Below are 25,746 nucleotides of genomic sequence, written 5' to 3'. Positions count from 1 at the left end.
CGCCGTTGTCTCTTGAGCTGCTCAAACATTTCTTGATACGGTCTCAAATTGTCCGTAATACTGCATGTGATTTTGAGGCTTCATTCCACAGAGGGATCGTATTCAGAAATTAAATCTTTCAAGTGTTTCGCTGCTTGGAACACTTCAGCAAATTTATGAGGATTCCAACTTCCTGGCTCTTCCTGTTCATTGTCATCATCTTTGTCTTCTGTAGACAATTTTATCCGTTCCTCTAACTCTTCGTTAGTCAGTGTTTCTCTATGGTTCTCAATTAATTCTTCAATTTCTTCCTCAAGGATATCGACGAAGCCATCACCACCCACTTGCCTGGCTACCTGAACAATGAGTTTCAAGTACAGTGTCAATGGTCAGGAAACCCTTAAAATCATTCACACATTCTTTCCATAGGTTTCGCCAACATGCATTGACTGTTTCAGACTTGATTGCATCCGTTGCATCCATTAATATAAGTGATGCAATCGGCAATGTTGAAAGACTTCCAACACTCCATCACATTAAGATGGAGATCAGCATCCATAGCACTACGTATCCGTGAGAACGTAAGCCTCGTGTATGTGGCCTTGAAACAGTGAATCACGCCTTGGTCGAGAAGTTGGAGGATGGAGGTGGTATTGGGGGGGAGAAAGACGACTTCAACGTCGTTATGCGCAAACCGGAGTGCCGCAGGGTGGCCAGGAGCATTGTCTACGATCAGCAACACTTTAAAGTCAAGTCCTTTCTCTTCGACCTCCGGAATGAAACACTTGTGGAACTAATTCAGAAATAATGCTGCCGTCACCCAAGCCCTTTTATTTGATTGCCAGAACACAGGCAGGAGATTTTTGTTCTTGCCTTTTAGGGCACGGTGATTTGCAGCCCTATAGAACAAGCCCGGCCTTATTAAATGCTCAGCCGCATTGGCACAAAACAACACAGTCACATGGTCTTTAGCTGCTTTGAAGCCAGGGGCTTGTCTTTCTGATTTCGAAGTGTAAGTGCGGTTGGGGATTTTTTTCCAGAAGAGCCCAGTCTCGTCAGCATTAAAAACTTTTTCCGGAAGATAGCCCTTTTCTTCTATGATTTTCTTTAATTGTTTGGGGTAGGCTTTTGCTGCCTCTTCATTGGCAGATGCAGCTTCACCAGTAGTCTGCACGTTTTTGAGGTTGAAGCGGTTCCTAAAACTGTTAAGCCAACCTTGCCTGGCTTTGAATTCCTTCTCATCAGAAGGTTGTCCCTTTTCAGAGGGAGGTTTGAACAGCGCATAGAGGCTAAGAGCCTTTTCTCGCAATGTGTTGCCATCGATAGGCACACATTTATGGTTCATGTCTTCCAGCCATAAGTTGAATGCCTTTTCAATCTTCACTAAAGTCTTATCACGCACCTGGCTCATCACCTTAGGAGTTATTGGAGCACTTGATGCCACGACTTGACGAATTTCTCTCTTTTGAATCTTGATGGCATGGATGCTAGATTAGTTGTGGCCATATTTACGCGCCACGTTGGAGACCGACATACCATCTCTCAATAGGTCCAACACAGCCAGTTTTTCCTCTAGCATTGGAACAGATCGCTGTTTCTTCGGTTGAGCACCAAATGAAGTAGTTAGCTTGCGTTTAGGGGCCATGTTGTACAAAAAATACGTACAGTATCTTTAAACACTAGACTCACACTCAGCGCAGCAGATGCTCACACTGTGAGAGGCATGCAGGAACTGAGACCGACTGAGGGAACAGCAGATTCACGTCTCCCATCTCACGCTCACTCTGGGGCATACACTCATTGAGTGGAATGGTGAGCGGAATAGCCCACACTATTTTCAGGTATCTTGTTATTTTTCTTTCTTTTTTTTTTTTGCGAGTGCATATAGTTGAATTTGTGTAAGTTAAATGCGCGTATGATGCGACTCACCTGTAACTCTGAAAAATAGGTAAATAAAGCAACTTCTTACTCAACAGATCTGCTTTCTTTGTCTATTCAAAGTCATATAATAGAATCATAGAAATAAATGTAGAGCTGAGCGGGACCTTGAGAAGTCATCTAATCCATCACTCTGCAATGAAGCAGGCTTAAAGTACCTAGACCAACCCTGATGGGTGTTCATCTAACCTGTCCTTAAAAACTTCCAAGATAGGGATTCCACAAACTCCCTAAATAACATGTGCCAATGGTTTACTATCCTTATACTTGGAAAGTTTTTCTTCTTATCCAAGCTAAATCTCCCTTGCTGCAAACTAAGCCAATTACTGCTTGTTCTGTCTTCAATGGACATTGAGAACAATTGATCACTGTTCCGCTTCATCACAATTATTTACATATTCGAAGACTTATCGTGTCCCCTTCAGCCTTCTCTTCTTTAGCCTAACATGCCCAGTTCTTTCAACCGTTCCTTATAGGTCATTTTTACTAAACCTATCACATTTTTGTTGCTCTCCTCTGAACTTTCTCCAATTTGTCCATGACTTCCTTAAAGTGTGGCCCCAGAACTGGACATGGTACCCAGCTAAGGCCTCACCAGTGCTGAGTAGAGTGGAACAGCTACCTCCCCCATCTTGCATACAACACTCCTGTTAATACATCCCAGAATGACATTTGCCTTTTTCTCAGCAACATCACGCTGTTCACTTTAGTGACAAAACTAAATTTTTTACAATGTTATTTTACTCTTGCTGCTGCTCTTATTATTTTTCTTATTTATTTCTATTACAATAGCATTTGGGGACCCCAGTCAGAATCCTGCCCCCCAAGGTGTCAGGTGCTGAACATACATAGAGTAAGAGGACAACACAGCAGTTGGAGAGTAAGCTGAATTCTATTCTGGCTCATGCAAAATAAATAGAAATCTGAGATCTGTTCCATCTGCTTCTCATAGGGCTCCATGCTTGTCATCTTACTAATTTTAAAGGCAAATTTTATCAGTAAAATGATGGTTTATCTAGTTTATCTCCTGAAAACTCAACCTGCAATATGAAAGTTAAGCAGGGCTCCCTCTGGCTTGGGGGTTTGTTCTGGTGGAGAAGGGCAGTGATGAAGTGTAAAACTCTGACCTGGCAATGGCCCTTTGAGGGACACAGCCAACTATCATCTTTTAAAGCTTCCCCAGGCACATCTGCACCAGCTGTGTGGCTAGTGCATAGTTCACCTCAGAATCAGAGACGTTAAACTAGCTCCTTTTTGCCCTCTCCAACCACTCATGGCACCTTGCAGCTGGGAATCTGGCCCAGAGGCTTTAGCATCTGAGTACCTTAGGATTTCAAAATGCAGCAGCAACTTGCCATTGTTTCTGTCACCCCACTCATCACTCGTCCAGTCCTTTTAGTTCATATCCACTATCTAGTAGCTCTTTGCAGCATTCATCATTTGTTCATTAGAGGAAGCAGGCAGGCCTCCATTTGTTCTAGCTAGGTCAGAGGCCAGTACTCACGCGAACCCAGAAAGCCATATCTGATAGCCAGTACCTCAGTGACACAGAACAGAGCAGCAGCCCCAGAGATGCTAACCCCCCTCCCCGCTACATTTGGTGAAGGGAGCAGCGTAGCCACGGAAAGTAGCGCCCAAGTGTGAGCGGCATTAACTTTCCTTATTTCCTTTCTGCTACAGCAGTGGGCTGGAGATATGAGACAGTGTAGCAAAAGTGAGAAAAGAGAAAAAGTGCACAGAGATGTGAAATGAGTTGACACTGGAGGTAGCCCAGTTGCTAAGAGAGTTGAGGTGGCGGCGGCTGCTACTGCTATATTCAAGTGGTATGTGCTCACACGCTTTCAAACAACAACAAAAATTATATTGAATTTTTACCTTGGGTGTGATACTTTCTATCAGTAAAGTTTTTGTGATGCAATAGCACAAAGAGACATTTGCTTAAGGTGTCTAGAGGCATCAGAACAATCCTATTTGTTTTATTTTTATTACACAATGGCTCAAACTGGCAAAGCAGCCAGATTCTAGACATACCATGGGGCTGTTCAGATCTGGTTCTGAGCTAGGTTGTTCAGGGCAATGCCTGCAGTGGGCCTAAATCAGAACATTGCATGCAAACTCACATCCACCCACCCCTGTGAGCTTCTAATGAACTTCAGATTCAATCTGCAGCGTGACAGGTTTCAGAGTAACAGCCGTGTTTAGTCTGTATTCGCAAAAAGAAAAGGAGTGCTTGTGGCACCTTAGAGACTGACCAATTTATTTGAGCATAAGCTTTCATGAGCTACAGCTGACTTCATCGGATGCATACTGTGGAAAGTTTAGAAGATCTTATTATATACACAAAAAGCATGAAAAAATACCTCCTCCTACCCCACTCTCCTGCTGGTAATAGCTTATCTAAAGTGATCACTCTCCACTGATCCAGGTTTTCTCACCCCTCCCCCCCCCCACACGACTGTGGTTCTAACATACATGCTGTTCTAACGTGTTCTAACACACACGTGTGGGGGGGGGGGTGAGAAAACCTGGATTTGTGCTGGAAATGGCCCAACTTGATTATCATACACATTGTAAGGAGAGTGATCACTTTAGATAAGCTATTACCAGCAGGAGAGTGGGGTGGGAGGAGGTATTTTTTCATGCTTTGTGTGTATATAATAAGATCTTCTAAACTTTCCACAGTATGCATCCGATGAAGTGAGCTGTAGCTCACGAAAGCTTATGCTCAAATAAATTGGTCAGTCTCTAAGGTGCCACAAGTACTCCTTTTCAATCTGCAGCATGGATCACATCCCTAATGCTTTTGCACTAATTTGAGTTGATTACAGTGCAAGGAGATGAAAATGAAATCAGCAAAGGCATGAGGGTATACCCCATCTGAGCTTGGGAACTTCTTCCAGTGCAAAGTGTGCTTCGTATTCACTGCAGCCTGACCTTATAGCTTTATTTCTCAAGCACAAAAGCTGGGCTCGGATGACTAATTTTACAGAAAAAAGATAATTCCCCATTGAATCAGCAACAGTAAATGTTCATGCATTTTGTTTTTCATGGCCTAAATGTGGACTCATCTCTCCCTGAGAAGTGAAATATGACAAACACATATCGGATGACTTTTCCTGACTTGACTGCATAGCTTGCAGCATGTATGTTAGAACCACAGTCATTCTAAAGTCTTAAGTGGGAGATATCCATTTACTTCAGATTATGGCTCCCCAGCAAGTCTGCATGCAGGCTTCAGAGTCTTTTCCTCTTAAGCCACCTCAAGTGTAACGAACAGCTATACAGAACTCTTAGGCTCTGAGGACTAAGCTCTGCACATATACAAAATTCTACAGAACTGGAGCTTCTCTTTTCGACTGGGCAAACAAAGGAAGCAAGATTTTAGCTCCTGTGAGCAGGCTAGCCTCAGGGAAGCCAGCTCAGCTGATTATCCAAACTTTTCTTATCTGAATTGTCCAGGGGACACAACTCCCCTTCAGATAACAGGGCTTTTGAGATAGTCAAGGCTCCGCTGCTGAAGACTGCTGTTTTCCAGCAGACCCAGATGGACTATGAAAAAAGGTTATTCAGTGAGTACGGCTTACAATTGTCCTTGTTTATGTGGCTCTTATGGGAGAGTGACATGAATATTCATGTGAGTTCTGATTATTGCCAGTCTCCCATCCATATCAACATGTGCAGCTGTGTTTATGTGTAGGACCTACACTAACTGTGGTATATGTTCGGATTTTCTACTTCGAGTAGGAAAAGTTAATCCATTTTAAAATATTTTGGGTTTGATTCTCCACCGCCCTGAGTCCTACTTGCGTGTTTTGGAGAGGGGAGGCTGTCAGGGAGCCTGATATGCTCCAGAGCAGGACAGCTTTAACTCACATGTAAGGTCCTTAACATCAGTGGAAAATTGGGTGTATAGAGGAACAGATCTTCCTCTCCCTGCCCTGACACTCCCTTCCCTAACCCTTTCCCTGCCCCAGCACTCCCCTCGCCTCCTGACACCCCGGTGTTCCAGCCCAGATGGCTACAGAGGTGGTGCAGGTGGCAGCAATCTCACCTTCTCCAGCTTCGTGCTGATGGAGACCACCTCCCTACAGAGGGGCAATTCTCCAGGGGCAATCTCCAGCTACTTTAAGTTCAGCTTTTTGGACTGGGGAATCCAGGCAATACATATAATTATAAGCAGGATATGGAACAGCATATAGTGCTCTAAGGATGGGGAAAAAATCCTTGGCAGCATACCTCAGAGCCTGGATCTCGCGAGGCTCGTGTTATGGTGCTAAAAATAGCCACGTGTGGACATTCTCATTCAGGCTCTGAGGCCTATCCCCATTGCCAACTTTCAGAGCCCAAGAGGGAACATCTACCTGGCTATTTTTAGCACTGTAGTGCATGCTTAAGTCTGTAGACCCAGGCTTTAAGACCTGCTGCCAAGGGTTTTGGGTTGTTTTGTTTTAGTGTAGATGCCAATACGAGTCAGTGCAGTCCCATGTTTGAACAAGTGGTGAGAGGAAAAAAGGAGGGAATTGTGCAGGTTCTCAACTTTGTTTAGGATCTAGAGGTTAGAGGGTCAAAATTTCAAAAGGGCCTAAGGCACATCTCACTGAAAGTCATGGGATGTAGTCTCCAAGTGCCAAAGTCGCTTTTGAAAAACAGGGTTTAGGCTCCCAATTCACTTAGGTGACTTTGAAAGTGTCACCCTACACGTACAACAATGCTTAGCTCTTATCTGGTGGTTTTCATTCTTCCATTGAGCTCATGCACTTAGCAAAGATGGATTATTATCCTTATTTTACAGACGGGAAAACTAAGGCAAAGGGCAGTTCAGTGACTTGCGACACAGCAGCCACTAACCACTAGAGCTGGAAAGAGATCTTTGTTCAAAATTTTGGGCAGCTCATTCCATGCTATTTCTTTATTTTGCCAGGCAGGGATTCCCAGTTCTTTGCTCAATCCCCAAAACCACAATTTCCCTTCCATTAGATGGAAAATCAAATCCTTCCTTCAGTTGTCTGAATAACTTTCTTGCCTATCTCTGCCAATTAAAGTCAATCTGGTAAAATACAAAAATAAAATGGAGTGAGCTGCCCAGATTTTTGACTTTCATTCACAAGAATTTCTCATGGAGTCATGGAGAGTCTCCCCAAAGATTAAGGGAGCTGACAGACTTGCCTGCTGCTTTTTCAATGAGCTATTTCTGGGGCCAGCAATGTGGGAAAGTTTGAAAGTGATATGACTAATCTGCACTTACCGCTGCTTAGGTTACCCTGCCGAATGCTAGAAACCACAGTGATCACTCAACTCAGCAGTGGCAGCGGCAAACTTGTGTACAGTATTTGGTTAGTGACAGTGAGGGACTAGTCATACAAAAACTTAGGGGAGTGTTTCCAGATTTGCGCCTCTTGTGACTAGAGCTCACTGGTAGTAGCTCACTGCTATGTGCATGTGTCATCAGAACACAAAGAGATTTCAGCAAGGTGGGTAGGTGCAATAGGAGAGGGGAAATGCAGACAATGTACACAGCAAGCTTTTGTAATGATACATATCTATAACATCGGTAGTGACGTCTACTAGTTAAAAGACAGGACCAGGAACTGATTCTTTGGATTCAAGTCCCAACTCTGCCACTGCATTACTGTATGACAGCAGGCAAGTCATTTAACCTTACTGTGCCTCTGTAACCCATCTGTAAAAAAAAGGGCACATCTGAAGACTTTGAGATGAAATGAGCTACAGAAAGGCAAAGTATTATAGTAAGCAGCAACCATTCGTAAATATATCCTCGCTGATGGTCTTTTTTTCCTACTGATCTCTTGCATGTGGCATATTTCTGTGATCACAAGGAGACCGTATGATCCCTGAAGAATGGTGTGTGATATACTTATAAGGCAGCAGCGACATCACCAGGGAAACAATTATGTAGCAAAAATGGAAATTTTACTTTTTTGTTTGTCTAAATAAAAAAAAATTGGGGAAAAACCACCCTCCTCCCAGATTTATACTGCTTAGAAGGCTGGCATTTTCTGTGGTGTCTGCCGAACTAATTTTCAGGAAGCCACGGAGGCAGTATTGTCCTGAGGACTGGGCAGGGGTTTGGGATCTTGGTTGTATTCATGAATCTGCCATTGACTTGCTCTGTGATTATAACTAAGTCACTGTGCCTACCTATTTGTAATATGGGGCTAATGATCTTCCCTCCTTTATAAACTGCTTTGAGATCTAGGCATGGAAAGCGTTATGTAAGTGAATATGTTGTTATGATCATTAATTCTGCCTTTGCTAAAGAAGACCTATTGTGTTTTTCCATTTGGATGTTGAGGAAACAGAATGTGGCAGTGCGAAGCTCCATGAGCCAGATCCTCCATAACAGGCACAATTAATTACCAAAGGGTCAGTGTAGAAATGTCCTGCGGTCAGTACGTGATTTCTGTTTCCTTTATGGCTGACATGTTGGTAAGGTCTGGAGCCCATAAGTGTCAACTGTCATCCACTCCTTGCAGTTTACCCACTCATTTTAAAGTCAGTAATTAGTGAATGGAATGAAAAGTCAGAAGGAAATTAAAATGTTTTAAATGTAGATCGTTTTCACATTACAAGGTTTCAAACATTGAAGCTGATGGACCAGATGAGCCCATTGTGTTCTACTCTGTAGCTGCAAACCAGCCTTACAATAGGCTAGTGTAGGGAAATCTTCAGGTGGCACAGAGCTGATTCAGCCAACTTGACACCACAGTCCCTCCCAGCCCTTGGCATAGAGGTTAACAGGAAGGGGTGTAGCCAGAGCATGCTATGCTCCAGTGATCTCCAGCTGCTGCAATAGGCTCGAGGGCCTGCTGAAGACAGATACAGGTTAGAGCAGCCCTGAGGCTACTCTAATTTATGCCAGGAACCCAAACCAATTCACGGCAGCCCCAGGGAGCCAGAGGTGGCATAAAATATATGACTCTTACAATAGGGCAATAACTGAAATATGATCGGTGCTCCCTTACTGTTCCTCCCTGAAAGAGAGTGTAGGAAAGAAAGTACAAGAGCAAGGCTCTTGCTTTAAAGAAAAGATTTGAGGTAGTAAATAGGAATTGGGAGCCAGAGGTTAGGATATTTCATATGATGTCTCAAACATAAATTTGGAGAGCAGATACTTTCTTACTGTTTTACTTATTTTATATTACTGGGATATTTTGTAGTGGCTTACTTGGATGAAGTGCTAACAGACTGGTCTGTAACTGCAGAGTCTGCCATTTGACTATAGTTTTCCAAAGCCTCAGGAATACTTTGCAGTCCTTTTTTTAAAAAAAAATAGCTAGCAGGGCAGAATAGTGGCAGAGTATTATTTAAAATATCAAAAGTGTAATGGAAGAAACTTTGATTATAAATCCTCACCCTTATGTTGAGGATTCAGGAATCTGAAGTGCATGATCAGTTAGTTTTAGCCCTCTTCATTTCGAGTGGGGATAGAGTGACATTGCAGGTTCTGAAATTTGCTTATCTCAGCTGGGAGTGTCAGTAACCTGCTGCTAGGCCTGATTGTTATAAAGTGTCAGCAAAATCCTCCAGCTAGTTTCTTCTCAAACAGAGGGAAATCTAAGAAATGACTTTTGTAAGTTTCCCTCTTACAGGAGATGCGCCACTTAAGTAGTTTTATTAAACATCTTTGTACTAGTTCTATTTTGTTCAAAATGGAGGGTGGGGGGAAACCTTGAAACATTAGCACCTGTATCAAATGTGCAAATGTCTGTCCCAGCAAAGATGCCCCATGCACAGATCCTCTGTTGTCTTTGTTGTGTAATTCAAATTGTGGTTGGATGCGTTTGCTTTTTTGCTTTAATGTATTAATTCTTGTGTTACCTGCAATTCTCTTATTTTAATGTGTGAGCAACAAAGCACAGACCTGGAATCTCAGGTGAGAATCCATAGGAAGTTCGGTATCATGCTGAATGCTATATCCAGAGTTTACAGCTCATGTCTGCAGACCAGCTGAGGGCTTTGACCCTGGGTGCTTACTCCAACTCCCAATGAAGTTAATAAAAAAGGCTTTCATTGGCTCAGGCCCCTAGTGAATTAAGGGCCACCAGCATTACGTGTCTTCCTTTCAGTTATGACTTGTCTACACAAGGGAATATTTCTAAAACATGTCCTCTACCTGCTACCACTGATGCAGTTCCACCAGCAGCAGCAATGCTGGGATTCCAAGTGTAGACAAGGGTCCTGTGACTGTTAGCATTTTCAGCACTGCGTCAATGATTTAACACCTGCTTTGAGCAGTTTTGGATAATGCAGTGGTAAAACCGCTGGTGGCTTCAGGAACCTTGGGCAGCCAGGGATAAATGGTACCCGTTTGCACATGCATCTTGGTCACGTTTGGCCAAGGATGGAGTTGCCCAGCCCTTCATCCTGCTGTGAAGGGAAAGATACTGCGGTGGTGGTGGTGATGATGAATCTTCTGGTTTTATGTCCATTCAGCAAGAATAAGAATTTGATAGTTAGCCTAGAGCTTCTCTTGAAGTTGGACACACCTATATGTGAGGGAGGAAGTCTCATAATTGTCCCTTGCCAGCAGTTTGTCTTCCTTAATAATCAATGCACCTGCATTTCTGCACTGCCCATCCAATTACATTAGTTAGGAAGGTGGCTTTTCAGCTTCAGAGTGATAGCTGCTGCTGTCTGGGTCTTTTTTTTTTCTCCCCCCCCCCCATCAATTTCACACAGGTTAGTAGAGGCTGAGTAATCTCAGTAGTGTGGCTACTTATAAGTAAGAGCAGTATAAGATTATGCATGACGGTGACAGGAATTCTGCACCAGAACACAGTGTTATTTGGTTACCAGGGTGAACAAAACGAGAATGCGCAGTTGCACACTTGAGAAAGTATGTGTTTAGAGACAAGTCTGAGATGTCAAACTTGTTAGAGAAAATGGTGATCTGGGACACAAGAACATTCAGATACTGTGTCCCATTTGGAAAAAACAGTTCTTGTGTCCATCCTCTTGTCCATAAAACAGGCCGTGTGTGAGTAGCAGAGCAGTGTAAGCTGTCCTGTAGGGTCGTGTGAATGGTCCCACTTTTAAGGGTGAGAAGATGTTAATCTCTGTGGCCCATTCATTCTTTGGCCTCTACTGAAACTGCGAACAAAGACTCCAGTTTTGGTGGGTTTTGATGTAGACATCTGTGCATGGGAGGCTGGACTGAAACCAGACAGGTTATTTTAGATAGGCATCTAAAATAGCCCTCAGTTGATAACTAAAAACTTTCCGCCACCACTGACCTAAAATGAATTTGAATCAGTGACTTTTTGACGAAAGTTCATAGAGCCCCTTCACCAATCCCAGAGTCATCCAGTTCCTCATATTTTTAGTATAACTTACATTTTCCCATCCCAGTTTCCCCTGTGTTCTAGAGAGACATTCTAGATAGACCTATTTCTGATACCACCACATCCCTTACAATGTCATTTCAGGTTTCAGAGGAACAGCCGTGTTAGTCTGTATTCGCAAAAAGAAAAGGAGTACTTGTGGCACCTTAGAGACTAACCAATTTATTTGAGCATGAGCTTTCGTGAGCTACAGCTCACTTCATCAGATGTTTTTTTTTCCAGGTGAAATATTTAAACTACATAAAAATACATGCAAAGCAGTACTGTTCAGAGTCCTCCAGTAACAGTTCTATTTCTCCTGCATTCTCCCTGCAAATTGTCTTCTCAAAGCTAATATAGGTTGAAGGTTAAATAGGGGCCTGGTTGGAGGGACTATTAAAATTTTTAAAATACTCCTATATTAAATGCAATTCAGCTTGTGGAAACATTTGTCTTCAGGTCAGTTTTCGTAGCATAAGGCAATTTATTGGTTGGCAATTTCAGACTTACCTTCAAGATTCTCTCAGGTATTAATGTATTGTTTGCAGGAACTAAATCCAGGCCTTATCAAAAGGGGAAATGATGCCCCTGTCTTGAGTATAGGCTTTTGTAGCCGTCAGATCTGTTTTTACAACTTGCAGTGCCTGGCAGCTTATAGAGAATCTGATGGTGACAAGTAACCATGAAGATTTCAGAGTAACAGCCGTGTTAGTCTGTATTCGCAAAAAGAAAAGGAGTAATTGGTTAGTCTCTAAGGTGCCACAAGTACTCCTTTTCTTTTAGTAACCATGAAGGTGGCTCCTGGTTGTGAACAAATACGGACTGAAATATTTAAAGCTGTGAATCAAAGTAGAAGACACCTTCTCAGTTTCTCAGCATCTTCCCAGAACCTTCCTTCCTTCTCTCTGTTTGTCTAGCTCAGGAAACAGGCTCCCATTGACAACTTGCTGTTAGAGAGGAAGCAGCACCCCTGGGCAGTCCCTTACTGACATGCTTCTGCCTGCTTGCTTGCTTAGGGCCTTGGCTTGCCTGATGTGTTGCCAGGCCAGGAGTAGTAAGAAAGGGTATTACAGCCAGGTGAAGGAGTAATTTAACAGGAGCGGGGGGGAAAGGCTGGACTTATCTTGGTGTACGCAATATGTTTTCCATCTGAACTGACAGAAAATCTGAGTAACTGATTTGCAGCCCTTTTGTATGCCCAGCCCTGGTGTCCTGCTTTGCATCTAATGGGAAAAAAACAACTGTCAGTTTGTGCCTTTGCTGTGACTGCATGACCTTTGTGTTTTGTTACTTTTTATATATATTGGGGATTAAAATAATGATGAATCACATTTTTTTAAATGGCCAGCTGTTTTACTCATTGCTTTAGAAACCCACAGTCCACACATCAGAAGAGCACAGGACTGTACCTCCTACCGGGATCAAATAGTAGAATGATGCTCCACTTTGGACCAGATTGGATGTGAAAGAGTGAAAATTTTGCCCTTTTGTGGACAACAGAAATGCTTAGGTTTAGATTTTTCAAAAGTATTTGGCACTAGTCTAACTCTGCTCCCATTTAAGTCGATGGGAGTTTTATCACTGATTTCGAAGGAGGCAGAATTAGGCCCACTGAGCATTTTTGAAAATCCCACCCTTAATATATCAAGGGCTGGATTATCAGTTAGGCAGGTGAAGTTGCACATATAATTTTGCTTGTGCCTAAGTTCTGCAGATAAAGCACTAGCTGTGTGCACAAATCAAATATTTGTACAAGCACATGGGTATAAGGGTGGCTTTTAGTGTGCACAGACAACTGATTTGCACGAGCCTGCTGGGTATTAATGTATTAAGTTAGGAACGTGGAGATATGCATATAGAGTTGCATATCCTTAACTTTGAAAGTCCAGCACTTAATTAGGCTTTAACTATAGCCAATTTCAGAAATATCCCTGAAAAACTATTCCAGACTTCCTCTCATGATCCAGAGTGGTCAAAATTCAGTGCTTCATGGTAGAACCTAAAGATCCAGTGTTTGACTAAACACTCTGAGTTTGGAGAGTTGCTTTGCTTTCTTTCTTAAATAAAATTTTATGTGCAGCTTTGTTTTATTTACTTGAGCAAACATTTGGTAGTGTATACAAATGTGAAGTAACACAGTTTCTACTAGCACAGATTGTTTTCCAATTCATACAGAGATGCTATATAAATGCATATTGTATTTTTTACCCAAGGATTTTAAAATACTTTATACAAGTTCAGCTTTGCAAGACTGCTGTGGATTATGTATTATTATCCTCTGTTATAGATGGAAAAAAACCAAGACACAGAAGCCTGATTCTACACTTTCTTCTACCTGTGCAGATTAAGTGTGAAACGGCTATGAAATCAGAAAAGTCATGTTTTATACTCACGTTGTACAGGTGTAAATGCTAAACCAGATGATAGGTAGTGGAGAATCCAGCCTAGAGATAAGTGACTTGCACAACAAATCATTTGTAGATGCTGCAATGGAACCCAGGAGAGCTGATTCGGGGTCCCCTCCTTTAACTACTGATCAGCATTTGTATGTGGTCCACTCTTATTCCTCCGAAAACTTGTACTATTATCAGTCCTAATGTTGTCTGCAGATTTTCCCTGGGACAAATCCTGACTGTTTCCCTAATCATGGTGAAGTCAGTTTGGGTTTAAAGGCATTGTGGGCGAAACTGGGCAAGTATGAAATGGCAAACATGCTTGAGGCAGACAGCAAAGTTTGTGTGTGTGTTTTCCTTAAAGCACTGCAACTGTTTTAAACAAGTTCCCTTTTCTGTGCTCCAACATGCAGAAATATTCTGCATTGTGCTTAACACAGAAGCCTGATTTCACAAAGATTCAGGACTTGATTGCTCTGATGGTGAAACAGAGAGAGGGGGGGAGAGAAATGTTTTTTCTGAATTTAATTTTGTTTGCTGCATCCTTCAGATTTGTCCATGGCTACCATGAAGCTATTCCGAGTTTACTCAGATTTGGTGGGGTAGAAGGTATAGAATTAGTTGATGTTTGTTCTGGATGAGTGCTTACACAGCACTCAGGAAAGCCAATGCTTTCAAAAAGCGTCTACTAAATACGGGTTTCTCCATTTCTGAGAACCATCCATGAGACATTTTGGGCCTGATTTTCAGAGGTGCTGAAAACCTAAAACAACTAGAATCAGTGACTAGTACGTGTGAAAACCCAGAGTGTTCCAAAGTGTGGACCTATAAGCTCCTAAATTCTGTGTCCCGGAATGTACTTGACTCTGTAAAACTATGTAGGAATCTTTGCGGCCAGTCTTTCCTTTAGGTATTCCAAAGTATAGCTCAGGAATCGGGAGGGCCTGTTCCCAGGACACACTGTCCTTTTGCTTCCTATTGTTCTCCTTTCCTTTTTTGCGCCTTCCTTTCTTCACCGGCAGCTGAAGGGATTGTGCTCTTTCCAGAATCTCTACATTTGACACCTGTCCCTACTTCAAAAAGACCACTGCCTATGGTTTAGCAGAGTCTGAGGCAGGGAAGTGTCTTTGTAAGTACAAATTAGCACAGAACGGCAGTTTGTGCTATTTATTCTTTACCTTTAGTCACACACTTTTCTGTTTCAGAGTAACAGCCGTGTTAGTCTGTATTCGCAAAAAGAAAAGGAGTACTTGTGGCACCTTAGAGACTAACCAATTTATTTGAGCATAAGCTTTCGTGAGCTACAGCTCACTTCATCGGATGCATACTGTGGAAACTGCAGAAGACATTATCTACACAGAGACCATGAAATAATACCTCCTCCCACCCCACTCTCCTGCTGGTAATAGCTTATCTAAAGTGATCACTCTCCTTACAATGTGTATGATAATCAAGTTGGGCCATTTCCAGCACAAATCCAGTTTTTCTCACCCTCTACCCCGCAACCCTCACTCTCCTGCTGGTAATAGCCCATCCAAAGTGACCACTCTCTCTGGTCGAGAGTTTGTGTGTGTGGTTTTTGGAAGGGGAGGGGGGGGTGAGAAAACCTGGATTTGTGCTGGAAATGGCCCACCTTGATTATCATACACATTGTAAAGAGAGTGGTCACTTTGGATGGGCTATTACCAGCAGGAGAGTGAGTTTGGGCGGGGGGGGGGGGGGGCTGGAGGGTGAGGAAAAACTGGATTTGTGCTGGAAATGGCCCAACTTGATTATCATACACACTGTAAGGAGAGGTTTCAGAGTAACAGCCGTGTTAGTCTGTATTCGCAAAAAGAAAAGGAGGACTTGTGGCACCTTAGAGGCTAACCAATTTATTTGAGCATGAGCTTTCGTGAGCTACAGCTCACTTCATCGGATGCATCTGATGTAGCTGTAGCTCACGAAAGCTCATGCTCAAATAAATTGGTTAGTCTCTAAGGTGCCACAAGTCCTCCTTTTCTCATTGTAAGGAGAGTGATCACTTTAGATAAGCTATTACCAGCAGGAGAGTGGGGTGGGAGGAGGTATTGTTTCATGGTCTCTGTGTAGATAATGTCTTCTGCAGTTTCCACAGTATGCATCCGATGAAGTGAGCTGTAGCTCACGAAAGCTCATGCTCAAATAAATTGGTTAGTCTCTAAGGTGCCACAAGTCCTCCTTTTCTTTTTACACTTTTCTGTGCCATTTTTTCTTTGTCATATAGGGCAACTAAGAAGGGGTAATTTATCCCTTTCCTTGAAACCATTTTGCTGTGTGATCTTTCAGCTTTCTTTCAAGGGATTACGTTTTTCTGCCAATAGGGAAGAATTTGGTAGTTGAAGTGGCTAGATGTAAAGTGTAGCACTTTATACACTAACAAAGGTGACTAAACTTATTCCAGAGACGGGGACAGAGTGAGGGCAGTGGCTTCACCGGATGTTACTGAGCATGCTCAGTCCGTGCGATCATGCTCAGCACAAGCCAAGCAGCAACTCGTGGGGGGGTGGGGAGGCGGCACACATGACCTCATGTTTCCCCCCACCTCCTTGCTTCGTGTCTGACTCATTCCCTCCGACGCCTGAGAGCCCAAGAAATAGGCATGCTTCAAGTCTGCTAAACTGAGGGGCCCCTGGAGTCAGAGGGCTGGGTCTCTGTATTAGTGAGCACCTTTGATATAAACACACCAGGCCTGTCGCTTACTTTAGAAAACACATGTTCACATTTAGATTTAGAAAAAAGAGAGAGAGAGAGAGCACACCCCTGCCACGTGCCTCAGCAGAGGGAACTGATAGGGCAAAACAGAGGGTGCTAGGATAGCAGTACATTTGCTAACATACTCAGTATCATCCTGAGATAAAGAAGGTATTGTAGGGCCAGGGGTTCTCGCAACAAATTTTTTGGTGGCCTTAATGTGTGGCCACCAACTCTTGGTGGTGGCCGCGCTGACAAATTTTTCCTAAAATACTGAATTAACTTTAGGAAAAACAAATAAATAGGCGTATACACGTGTCCAAATCATTCTAATTTATTGAATCTTTTTTCAGACTCAATAATAAAAATAATGTAGTTGTCTCTGTTGTTTACTGAACCTACACAGAATAGAAACACAAATAAGGTGCTCTGCTGGTTCTTGTCTTTTTTGTTGTTGTTTCTTTTGCTTTTTTGGTTCCTTTTTTTAAAGAGACTTGCTAGCTAGTAAGTCTGCTGCTGTGAAAAGTGATATTAACAAACCTACAAATATCACTTTTCACATCAGCAGACTTACTCAGTCCTGGCAAGCCCAGGGACAAATTAAGCCTTGGATGGGGAGGTCGATAGGGAGACAGTGGGAGAAACATGACAGGCTGGTGAAGGCAGCAGGGGGTCAGGGATGATGGGGGTGTGAGCCCCACAGCTGGGGTTGGAGCCCGGTGGCCAGAGCCTGCTGCCCACCACCCCAGGGCTGGAGCCCAACCCTACCGTCCCCAGGAAGGTTGGGAACTCACTAGCTGCCTGCTCCTCCAGCATTTGTGTCTCCAGAGGGAGGGACCACTGCTTTGCCCCCCATCCCTCATCACTGCCCAGGAGGCTGTGGCCACAAGAAAAGCCACTGGTGGCCACATTTGAGAAATTCTGTGTGGAATAGGTAGTACTGAAGAGTTTGAAAACTTCATGTTGGTTGTGCTGGTCCAGGGTAACATCATAAATATTACAAAACAGTGTTTTATTTTACTGTGATGGTCCAAAATACACCAGCGTCACTGCTGGTGTGGATCTTTCCTGTAAGGGACTGTAGCATTTATTTATTTAGGTAAAGATATTTTTCTGCTCTGTCTTTGAGAGGATTTATTATAATTCTCAGCATCTCACTTCCAAAGCCAGGCCTACAGAGGGCACTTGCAGTCTTAGGCAGGCAGGAATGGCTGCTTTCATAGAATCATAGAATACCAGGGTTGAAAGGGACCTCAGGAGGTCATCTAGTCAAAGCAGGACCAATCCCCAAATGGCCCCTTCAAGGACTGAACTCACAACCCTGGGTTTAGCAGGCCAATGCTCAAACCACTGAGCTATCCCTCCCCCCTGTGAAGTCTCTGATCCAGACCTTTGCTTTTGCTAGGAATAGCAGTTCTAATGATATTTGCTTAGACACGTAATACCAGATACTCAATATACCTGGATTGTAAAGCACAAAGGCATAAATTGCTGAAGCCTTTCCCCTCCCCTTGTATTTTACAGTCCAACAAGGTTCCTGTAGTGCAGCCGTCCCACGGAGTCCATCCACTCACCCCACTCATTCCATACAGCAACGAACATTTCAGCCATGGCTCCCATTCACCACACCTGCCAGCCGACATCAACCAGAAACAAGGTAACTCTTATCCTACATAAGCTTGTTGGGGCAGGGGTCCTCATGAAGACTTAGAAGAGGGGGCTGATGCCATAAGCTGTTGAAATTAGAGTTGCTACATAGCCTGTGTTTTTCCAGCATGGTCAGATTCTTTAACCTATGTCCAGTTTAAAAAATAAATGACCATCAATGCAAACACTAAGTGCAGCGAGCCATGGGCAGGTAGGGGCATCGGCTAGCAGGGGAATTGCTTGGGATTTAGCTCCTTGAGGATGCTTTGCAGTCATGGCCAAGAGAGGCTTGAACATCAAAAAGTATCTGCCTTGATCATCCATTTTGCTTAATTCTCCGTGTAATAACTCCCTTTGTAGCCTTAGAATAGACCAGAGTCTGGGGATGATTCACAAAAGTCAACCAGAAAATGGAAAGTAACCTTTCTTTTGACTCATACCCGAACAGTTGTCAGGTTGTCATTATGAGAAAATAAATGCTTGAAACAGGAAATATTTTGACTAACTGGGATCTGTGTCTGGGGTGTAGCTGGATTTTTACAGTCTGCAGCCGTGCGTATGTGGTTGTCATACAGTTTGAGTATTTAGATTTCTCTTATTTGTTAATATAATACATAGCAGACAATCATTTCAGGAAGAGTATAGAGGAAAGTACGATAAGGAGAGGTTAGTCCCTGTACTGTGAAAAGTGAATACATGTGTGAATTTATCATAAATCATTTCTGGTTTGGGGCTAGTGAGAAGCTGCTGTTATATGTTGTATTGGTGCAACAGACTCAAAATCTTCCAAATTCATCCAAAGCTTTGCTAAGATTCACAAACTTTGGGCAGACCCTGGGCATAGTTTCAAGTAAAACTAGGTTAATTTACAGCTTTGTGTCAACCTAAATTCTGGCAGGGATCTTGGGTTCATTTGAACCTGGAAGTCAGTGGAAAACTCCAGGTGCATACACAAGATGGTGTGTTTCACGCAAAGCCCTGCATACCAAAGCCACATGGCTGCCTACCGTTCTAAACTTTATGTGACGCTATCCTGCCAACACCCCCATTGAGAGGTAAAGAAATGAAGTGTTCCACCCACACATTATTGTTGCTCACCTTTTGGAGTGGGGGAATTTTCTGTAATTTCATACAACAGTCACCAGTCCACATAATCTCAATTTCTAAAGGTTCTGAGCATGTTGCAAAATGATAGTTTAGCTGAGTTACAAGTGCTGCCAAACAATGTGTGATAAAGTAAGGGGAATGGCTAAGGAGGTGATGGTGATTTGTCAGCAGTTTGAACCCTAGGGGCCACATTCTGGTCTCACCAGTGTTACCCTCAGTAAGTCCACAGACTGCTGAGGATTTACACTCATGGAACAGATACCAGAATATGTCTGGTGTCTCTTCCAGACAGCAGATTGCTTGCCAGCCACCAGCATGTAATAAAGTCATCAGAAAAATACAAAGTTAAATTAAAACCTATTAGAAGCATAGCTAATGGCAGATTTCCAAGTCTCACAAAAGTGGCGAGGGAAGATTTTATTTTTTATTTTTTTCCAATCTTGCTTGGCTCCTGAGGGAATATAACACAATGCACCTTATATCAGGCTGCCCTTGAAAACTACTTGCAGAACACAGCTCCATGGCTCCTCAAGGGCCTTTGAAAGTCCCTGCCTATGAGTGTGCTTCAGGGACTTCCTATTAGTATGTAAAGCTTTAAACAATAGAGCACCAGCCTACCCCAGGGACTGGCAGCTGCCCTATGTCCTTTCATGAAAATTAAGATTGGCACTGGAGCTGCTAATAGTCCCACAGCATAAACCTCTGTTGAAGACCCATGAATCTAGAGTGCTCTCCTCCTGGAGATAGGCCAAACTACATCCTCAGTGTCCTTCAGGGCAAGGATCTATTGGCTAATACATAACTGGAAGGTTATTTGATGTTCTGTTGTCACCAGGTAACTATACAAAAGGTCAGTGTTGTGTTCAAGGGATCATTCATTTCATATCCTTTCACCATAAGGCATTTCCCTGGCAACATCTCACTCTTCATCACACAGACAGATGCACACACGCTCGCTCTCTTTCTTCCCACATGGGGGACATTAATCTGGGGATCTTTCTTCCCCATGTCCCTTTTGGAGGTAGATACCTAAAGCCTGGTTCTGGGTTTTAATCCTGTGCCAGGTGCAATGAGAGCAAAGCAGGGTGCTTATGTTTTTCTGTTCCCCAATTCTGAGGGCAGCTGAAGACCCATTTGGCCCTCCGTGTAGAAGCAGCTTCAAGGCTGCTCTAACTTCTTCCCAGCTGCCCAAGGCTCCAAGAGAAGCTGTCCTGAAAGCCAGAAAAATAGCCAATGTATAAAGACACTCCGGCCATACCCCCTTTCCTCTAACCACACTCTGTTACTGACAGCTGTGAAGAGCACCCAGGGAATCCCATTAGCAAAGGGGAATTCCCAGCTGGGCACATGAACTTAGTTTATGGCCCCTTGACACCAACAGAGCGGCACAAATAGGTTGTGGTGGAAGAGACAATCAGGCCCTTAAAATCAAGACCTCTCTGAAATGGAATACACAAGGGACGCTTAGAGAAATGGCCCTGAGGGAAGCGCATGGAAAAAGTCATTATGGATAAAGAAAGTGCATAATGAAATGGCAGGAAGCCACAGGGAAGGAAGGCCTTGCTCCTGAATGGGGTCATTGGTCAGCATTACCGTGACACCCCATAAGGAAGAGTTTATCTGTGATGAGCAGGAGCAGTGTGAGTGGGAAGAGAGGAATAGAAACTGCTGGGATGGAGCTGAAATGCAAAGCACAGTGTTGTTTGGCAGGTGAGTGTTGTGGCCTTTGGATGAACGAAACATGAGTAGAGTCGTCATCTTTTTTCTGCAGTAATGTTTGAAGGTTATCACTTTGCCCTGCCCCGCAGCAAAGGGCTACACCGAAGGGCATGCATGGGAGGGAGCCTCCCATCCCTGATCCATGGTGTTAACAGGGCTCACGCTAGTCCTATAAAAATAGCTGGCTAAGTGGTGCTTTGACCTTGCCCATGAGGCTGAAGCTTGGACTCCCAAGCCCCACTCTCCTCCGGCCCAGGCTTCAGATCTATTTTCAGAGCGCTAGTGAGAGTCCACCCAGCACAAGTCTGTGGAGCCGAGCTTGGAGGCTTGCTCCCAGATGCAGCGTAGACCCAACCAAACCATTAAAAGGGATCAGTTGTTGTACCCTGTCATTTGGAAATGATTGTGCAAAGGAAAATACTTTTGTCACGTATGTTTCTGCGGGCAGGTCTGTGCTCGAAGCGCTACAGCGCGTCCGGTGAACCAGCTGTATGCTGACGGGAGACGTAATTACTACACCTCTGAGAGACGCAGAAGCTACCTTGGCAGGAGAGCGTCTCCCGCGGACGTAGTGCCCGTGCGGACAGTGCTTAGGTCACTATAACTTGCGTCGCTCGTGGAGGGGCGAGCGTGTGTCTTTTTCACAGCCCTGAGCAACATAAGTTACATCCGCTTAAGCGGTAGCATCGACCTGCCCTCGCGAGTCGCAAACCTAACTGAGTAGCTGTCCTTGGAGTACATGGAAGTACATATAGAAGTTGAAAACATATGGATGACCAGAAACCTGGAAATGCTACTGCTTGCTCTTCCCAAATTTCCTTCTCTAACTAAAGTCTTGATCCTCTGCTTAGGTGTGCACCGTCCTTCCCAAACATCGGATATCCCTGGTTTCTACTCCCTCCCTCCCAGTGGGGTTGGACAGATAACACCTTCTATGGGATGGTAAGTGCTGACAGTTTATCCAGGGCCTCAGCAGGCAAATTGAGCCTTGCTCTTACACCTGCATCCTAAGCCGCACCAAGGTCCATTTACTCTCTAGGTCTTTGATCCACTCTAAATAGTGTAATTTACTGGTGCACAATTTGTTTACCAAAGCACTTTGCAAACATTAGCTCTTTAATCTTCACAATGGCCCCACCTGTGGACTCACAAGGCCTAATTTCCCCTGTGAGGTTGGCAAGTAGTATCACCCCCATTTTACAAATGGGAAGCAGAGACACAAAGAAGCAAAGGGATTTGCCCCAGGTGACTCAGCATCAGAGCTGGGACTGGGAATCTGGGCCACTAGCTAGATATCTCTCTGCGTTTCCCGATGCCTTTCACATGACATTTTGTAGGGATTTTAATAAATAATAAAATAAAATAAAATAAAAAAATTGAGAGCTGCTTAGGTCAGCAGTCCATTGCCCATCCTGCTCTAGATGTAATCAAGGCTTCTCGTTTTGAGTGGGATCTAGTTCTGTCATGCTCTGGATTTAGCCATGGGCTGCTATTTTTGAGCATATCAAACTTTGGTGTCCCAGCCCTGCATTCAATCCACCAGAAGCTGCCTTTCAAAAAGTGTAAGACAGAAAAACACAGTATGGCAGAGAACTGTCTCAGCGGAGTACACAGAATGCTTGCTCACCCAACAGCAGTATGTGTGTGTTCTGACATTATTCAACCCATGATCTCTTGGAATCCTGCATTCTGAGTGGCCCAGAGACCTATGTAAATCCTTCACTCCTTATTAGTTAATATTTTATTTTTGTCATTAAAACTGAGTGACTTTGAGTACTCATAGGAAGCATATCTGGTGAGTCAGGACATGCCATTTTTGCGTGATCTCTCTTCAAATTAGATTAACATTGTCAGTGAGTCCCATCACCAGTTCCTGATAATGTATTGAAATTGTAGAGACATGAGGCAAGATTTACAGCTGTAGGGTGAGTTTGGGAACATACATCACTGACCATTTGCATGGGGGAATCTTAAGGTGAAATAATCAATGGACAGCAGTGTCCAAAAATTTCCTGACTGTTTCTCTTGCAAAAACCTGATATAGACATGTAGGTATCTTAAAAAGAGAGGTGAAACAATTAAAGAACAATGTGACATGTTAACTAGATTTTTGTTTGTTGTTAGTGTTCCAAATATTTAACCCCAAAGAAACAGAGACGGAGGCCAGCCTTAGATTTAGGTTTGGGTGTGAGATTAAATTTTGCTTTCTGTCCTAAACCTGCTGCTCTTGGCCGATGGTTTAACTCCTTGGACAATGTGATTCCTCCTCAGGACAGACAAATAGAGACTGCAGGAGTGACTGTGCTGTAACGTGAAAAAAAAAAAAAAAATTGGAGGAAAAAGCAGCTACTCGGCCAAAGGCACAGCTGGGAGAATGGGAAACAGTTAAAGGCAGCCTAGTTACATGGAAAAAATCTCTTTCTCAAAATGTTTGTTTGTTTGTTTGCTGGTCAGACAGGAAATTCATTTTGCTGACAGCCGGCATCTGGCAGGATTTGGCGCCTTTAACCAAGCTAGTCAGACAAGTTCATTAATGACTAATGAAACTGATATGGTAAAATGACAAATAGAAAAACAGCCCTGTGGATCAGAGAGCAGACATTTCAATTAGCACTTTTACAAATAGGAAATGTATGTAATTTTATATTAATTTTTAAAATAGTTGTCTGCTTGAAGTTTACAAAATTCCATAGAACCACTTCCCAGTCCTAAACTTTAGTTTGATGCTTATTTTTCAAGATGTGTTGTGAACAGAAACACATGGTAAGCTCCAGTAAGTTTCAAGCTTGGCTTCCCCCAGAGGAATGATGGGCCTCCCAAAGGGAGTTCCCTGTCAGAACTGCCTCTGAGTTATGTAAATGAAGAAATTCTGCATTTGAGAAGTGCTTAGAAGCAAAGATGGTTCTCAGCTGTGTCCGCTTAGACTTCTGTATGTGTTTACAACCCGAATGCTGTATCTCTCCCCACGCACTTCAGGGAAGTGTGACTGATATTTTCAAATGTTTCATCAAAGAGATAGGTCACCAGTTTATGCTTTTACAGAGGTTTGGTGCTTAAACAGTGTGGAAACTAATTGTGTAGGAGAAGAAACACCGCAGAGACTCCTTGTGCCAATAACTAGTGCTGTGGTATGTGGACAGTTCTTAAGGTTCACTGTTCTGGAATGAAGCTGACTTCAAACGCAAAGCGGTCTTAATACAGGAAGCAGCTTTTCCTTAGCAAGCTGCCTAACAAGAGTTCAGCAGAAATGGTCTTTGTTCCTGCTGAGCATTTTGAGAAGAGGAGCTGCAATAACTCTCTCTTTAATTAGCTGGGATGACAGTCAGGAACTTCGAATAAAAATGAATTATAGTCCAGTCCAGTGAGTTTGATCGCTGGAGCCTGACAACACACCTTAACCAAGAGCCTTGTAAACTGTGTCATTTGCACAGCTCACCAGCTTAACTATGCACCAGGTTTGCTGCTGTCTCATTATTATGTTTTCCCCTTTGTCTAAAAGCTGTTCTCTCATCATGGGGTGATAAAATCTTTAATTGTACATTCCCAGCGATCATGGATTGGTTTTGCAATTGAATTAATTTGCATGTCAAAATCACTTTGGATAAAGGCTTCAGTGCCATGATCCTTTTATATTCAGATATCTTGGCCCCTAGAGTAATGAATGTCACTTCTGGATTAACTTTGAATGTTTTCTCACCCCTGGGGCAGGAATGCTAAACTTCAAAGGTTGTTTAGGTTCCTGATATATTGTAGCACTTGGCTGTTTGTTGACATGTTTATACACTACTAACTTCTAAGGAGTGTGAGAGGGATTTTTGACTGGCAGGTTGTAAACAGAGCAGGCCAGTTCTCAACCATGTACACTAACTTTAATACAGGTTTCAGAGTAGCAGCCGTGTTAGTCTGTATTCGCAAAAAGAAAAGGAGGACTTGTGGCACCTTAGAGACTGACCAATTTATCTGAGCATAGGCTTTCGTGAGCTACAGCTCACTTCATCGGATATGCATCACGAAAGCCTATGCTCAGATAAATTGGTTAGTCTCTAAGGTGCCACAAGTCCTCCTTTTCTTTTTTGCAACTTTAATACACACAGAGCTTTTTAGATTTCATCAAGCTGAGACACAGTAATTCCCTGAGTGCCATAAACACAACCTTGTTCTTTCGGGTTGAGGGGCTAAGTGCCATGATTCCACAGTGATGGCTCTTCAGAGCAGGCATCGTGATTACCTCTGTCTGAACAGCACCAGGCAAAAGGCAATCCCAGTCCTTTGCAGGACATCTGGATGCTTCGGGGATATAATAATAATAATGGACCTCATTTTCAGAAGGGTGGGAAATCAATTGAAGCCGTTAATACCGATCATGTTCAGTAATAACGAATGAGGCAGCACTTCTGTTCTAAACCCCAATTTGCTTGTGCTTAGCAAAAAACCCTCTCATTTCAGTTTCTTTAAGTTTGAAACTTCATGCCCAACTTTAAGCCAGAGGTGAAATAATTTTTGGAAAGTGTGTAGAAAATCCATTCTGATGGGGGTATTTTAACCTATCTGAGCATGAAAAGGTTTTTCATTGATTAAGAACGTTACTCGGACGTTTGGACTCCAGTAACTCAAAAATAGCTTCGGATTCCAAACCTGGCGCGTACACAGTCCTGAGTCTGGAATGTAAGCGTTACTTCATTTGAAGAAATATATGGCCTGACCCTCAGCTAGTGTAAATTAGCATCGCTCCATTGAAGTCAGAGTCTTCAGTTGAATTCAATGGAGCTACACCAATTTTCACCACTTGAGAGTTTGTCTCCTACTTTTGAAATCAGATCATTTTAAAACGGTATAATGCAGTGTGTTGTTTTCCTTACTGACTTAAAAGATCTACCAAAGCCTGCTACTCCAGTGATCCCAGGTGCAAA

At 43.2% G+C, this 25,746-nt stretch overlaps 2 protein-coding genes across 17 annotated transcripts in view; one reads left to right on the top strand and one right to left on the bottom strand.

The window, feature by feature from the left end:
• VDAC1 (voltage dependent anion channel 1) overlaps positions 1–25,746 on the bottom strand; it is a 352,647-nt gene that overhangs the window by 229,995 nt on the left and 96,906 nt on the right. The gene's annotated exons all lie outside the window — the stretch shown is intronic.
• TCF7 (transcription factor 7) overlaps positions 1–25,746 on the top strand; it is a 126,223-nt gene that overhangs the window by 76,119 nt on the left and 24,358 nt on the right. For all 16 annotated transcript variants that reach the window (XR_012160218.2, XM_073355566.2, XM_073355565.2 and 13 more), the window contains exons 4-5: positions 17,888–18,020; positions 21,688–21,778. Coding sequence is in view for 15 of the 16 variants with exons in the window: in XM_073355566.2 (XP_073211667.1) it covers positions 17,888–18,020; positions 21,688–21,778 (224 nt within the window). In the remaining variant the exon portion in view is untranslated. The remainder of the gene's footprint in view (positions 1–17,887; positions 18,021–21,687; positions 21,779–25,746) is intronic.

This window comes from Lepidochelys kempii, chromosome 8, assembly GCF_965140285.1.
Source record: "Lepidochelys kempii isolate rLepKem1 chromosome 8, rLepKem1.hap1, whole genome shotgun sequence".
In the NCBI taxonomy this organism is placed as follows: domain Eukaryota; kingdom Metazoa; phylum Chordata; order Testudines; family Cheloniidae; genus Lepidochelys; species Lepidochelys kempii.
The sequence above is the reverse complement of the archived record's forward strand: the minus strand, read 5'-3'. Positions and strand labels throughout refer to the sequence as shown.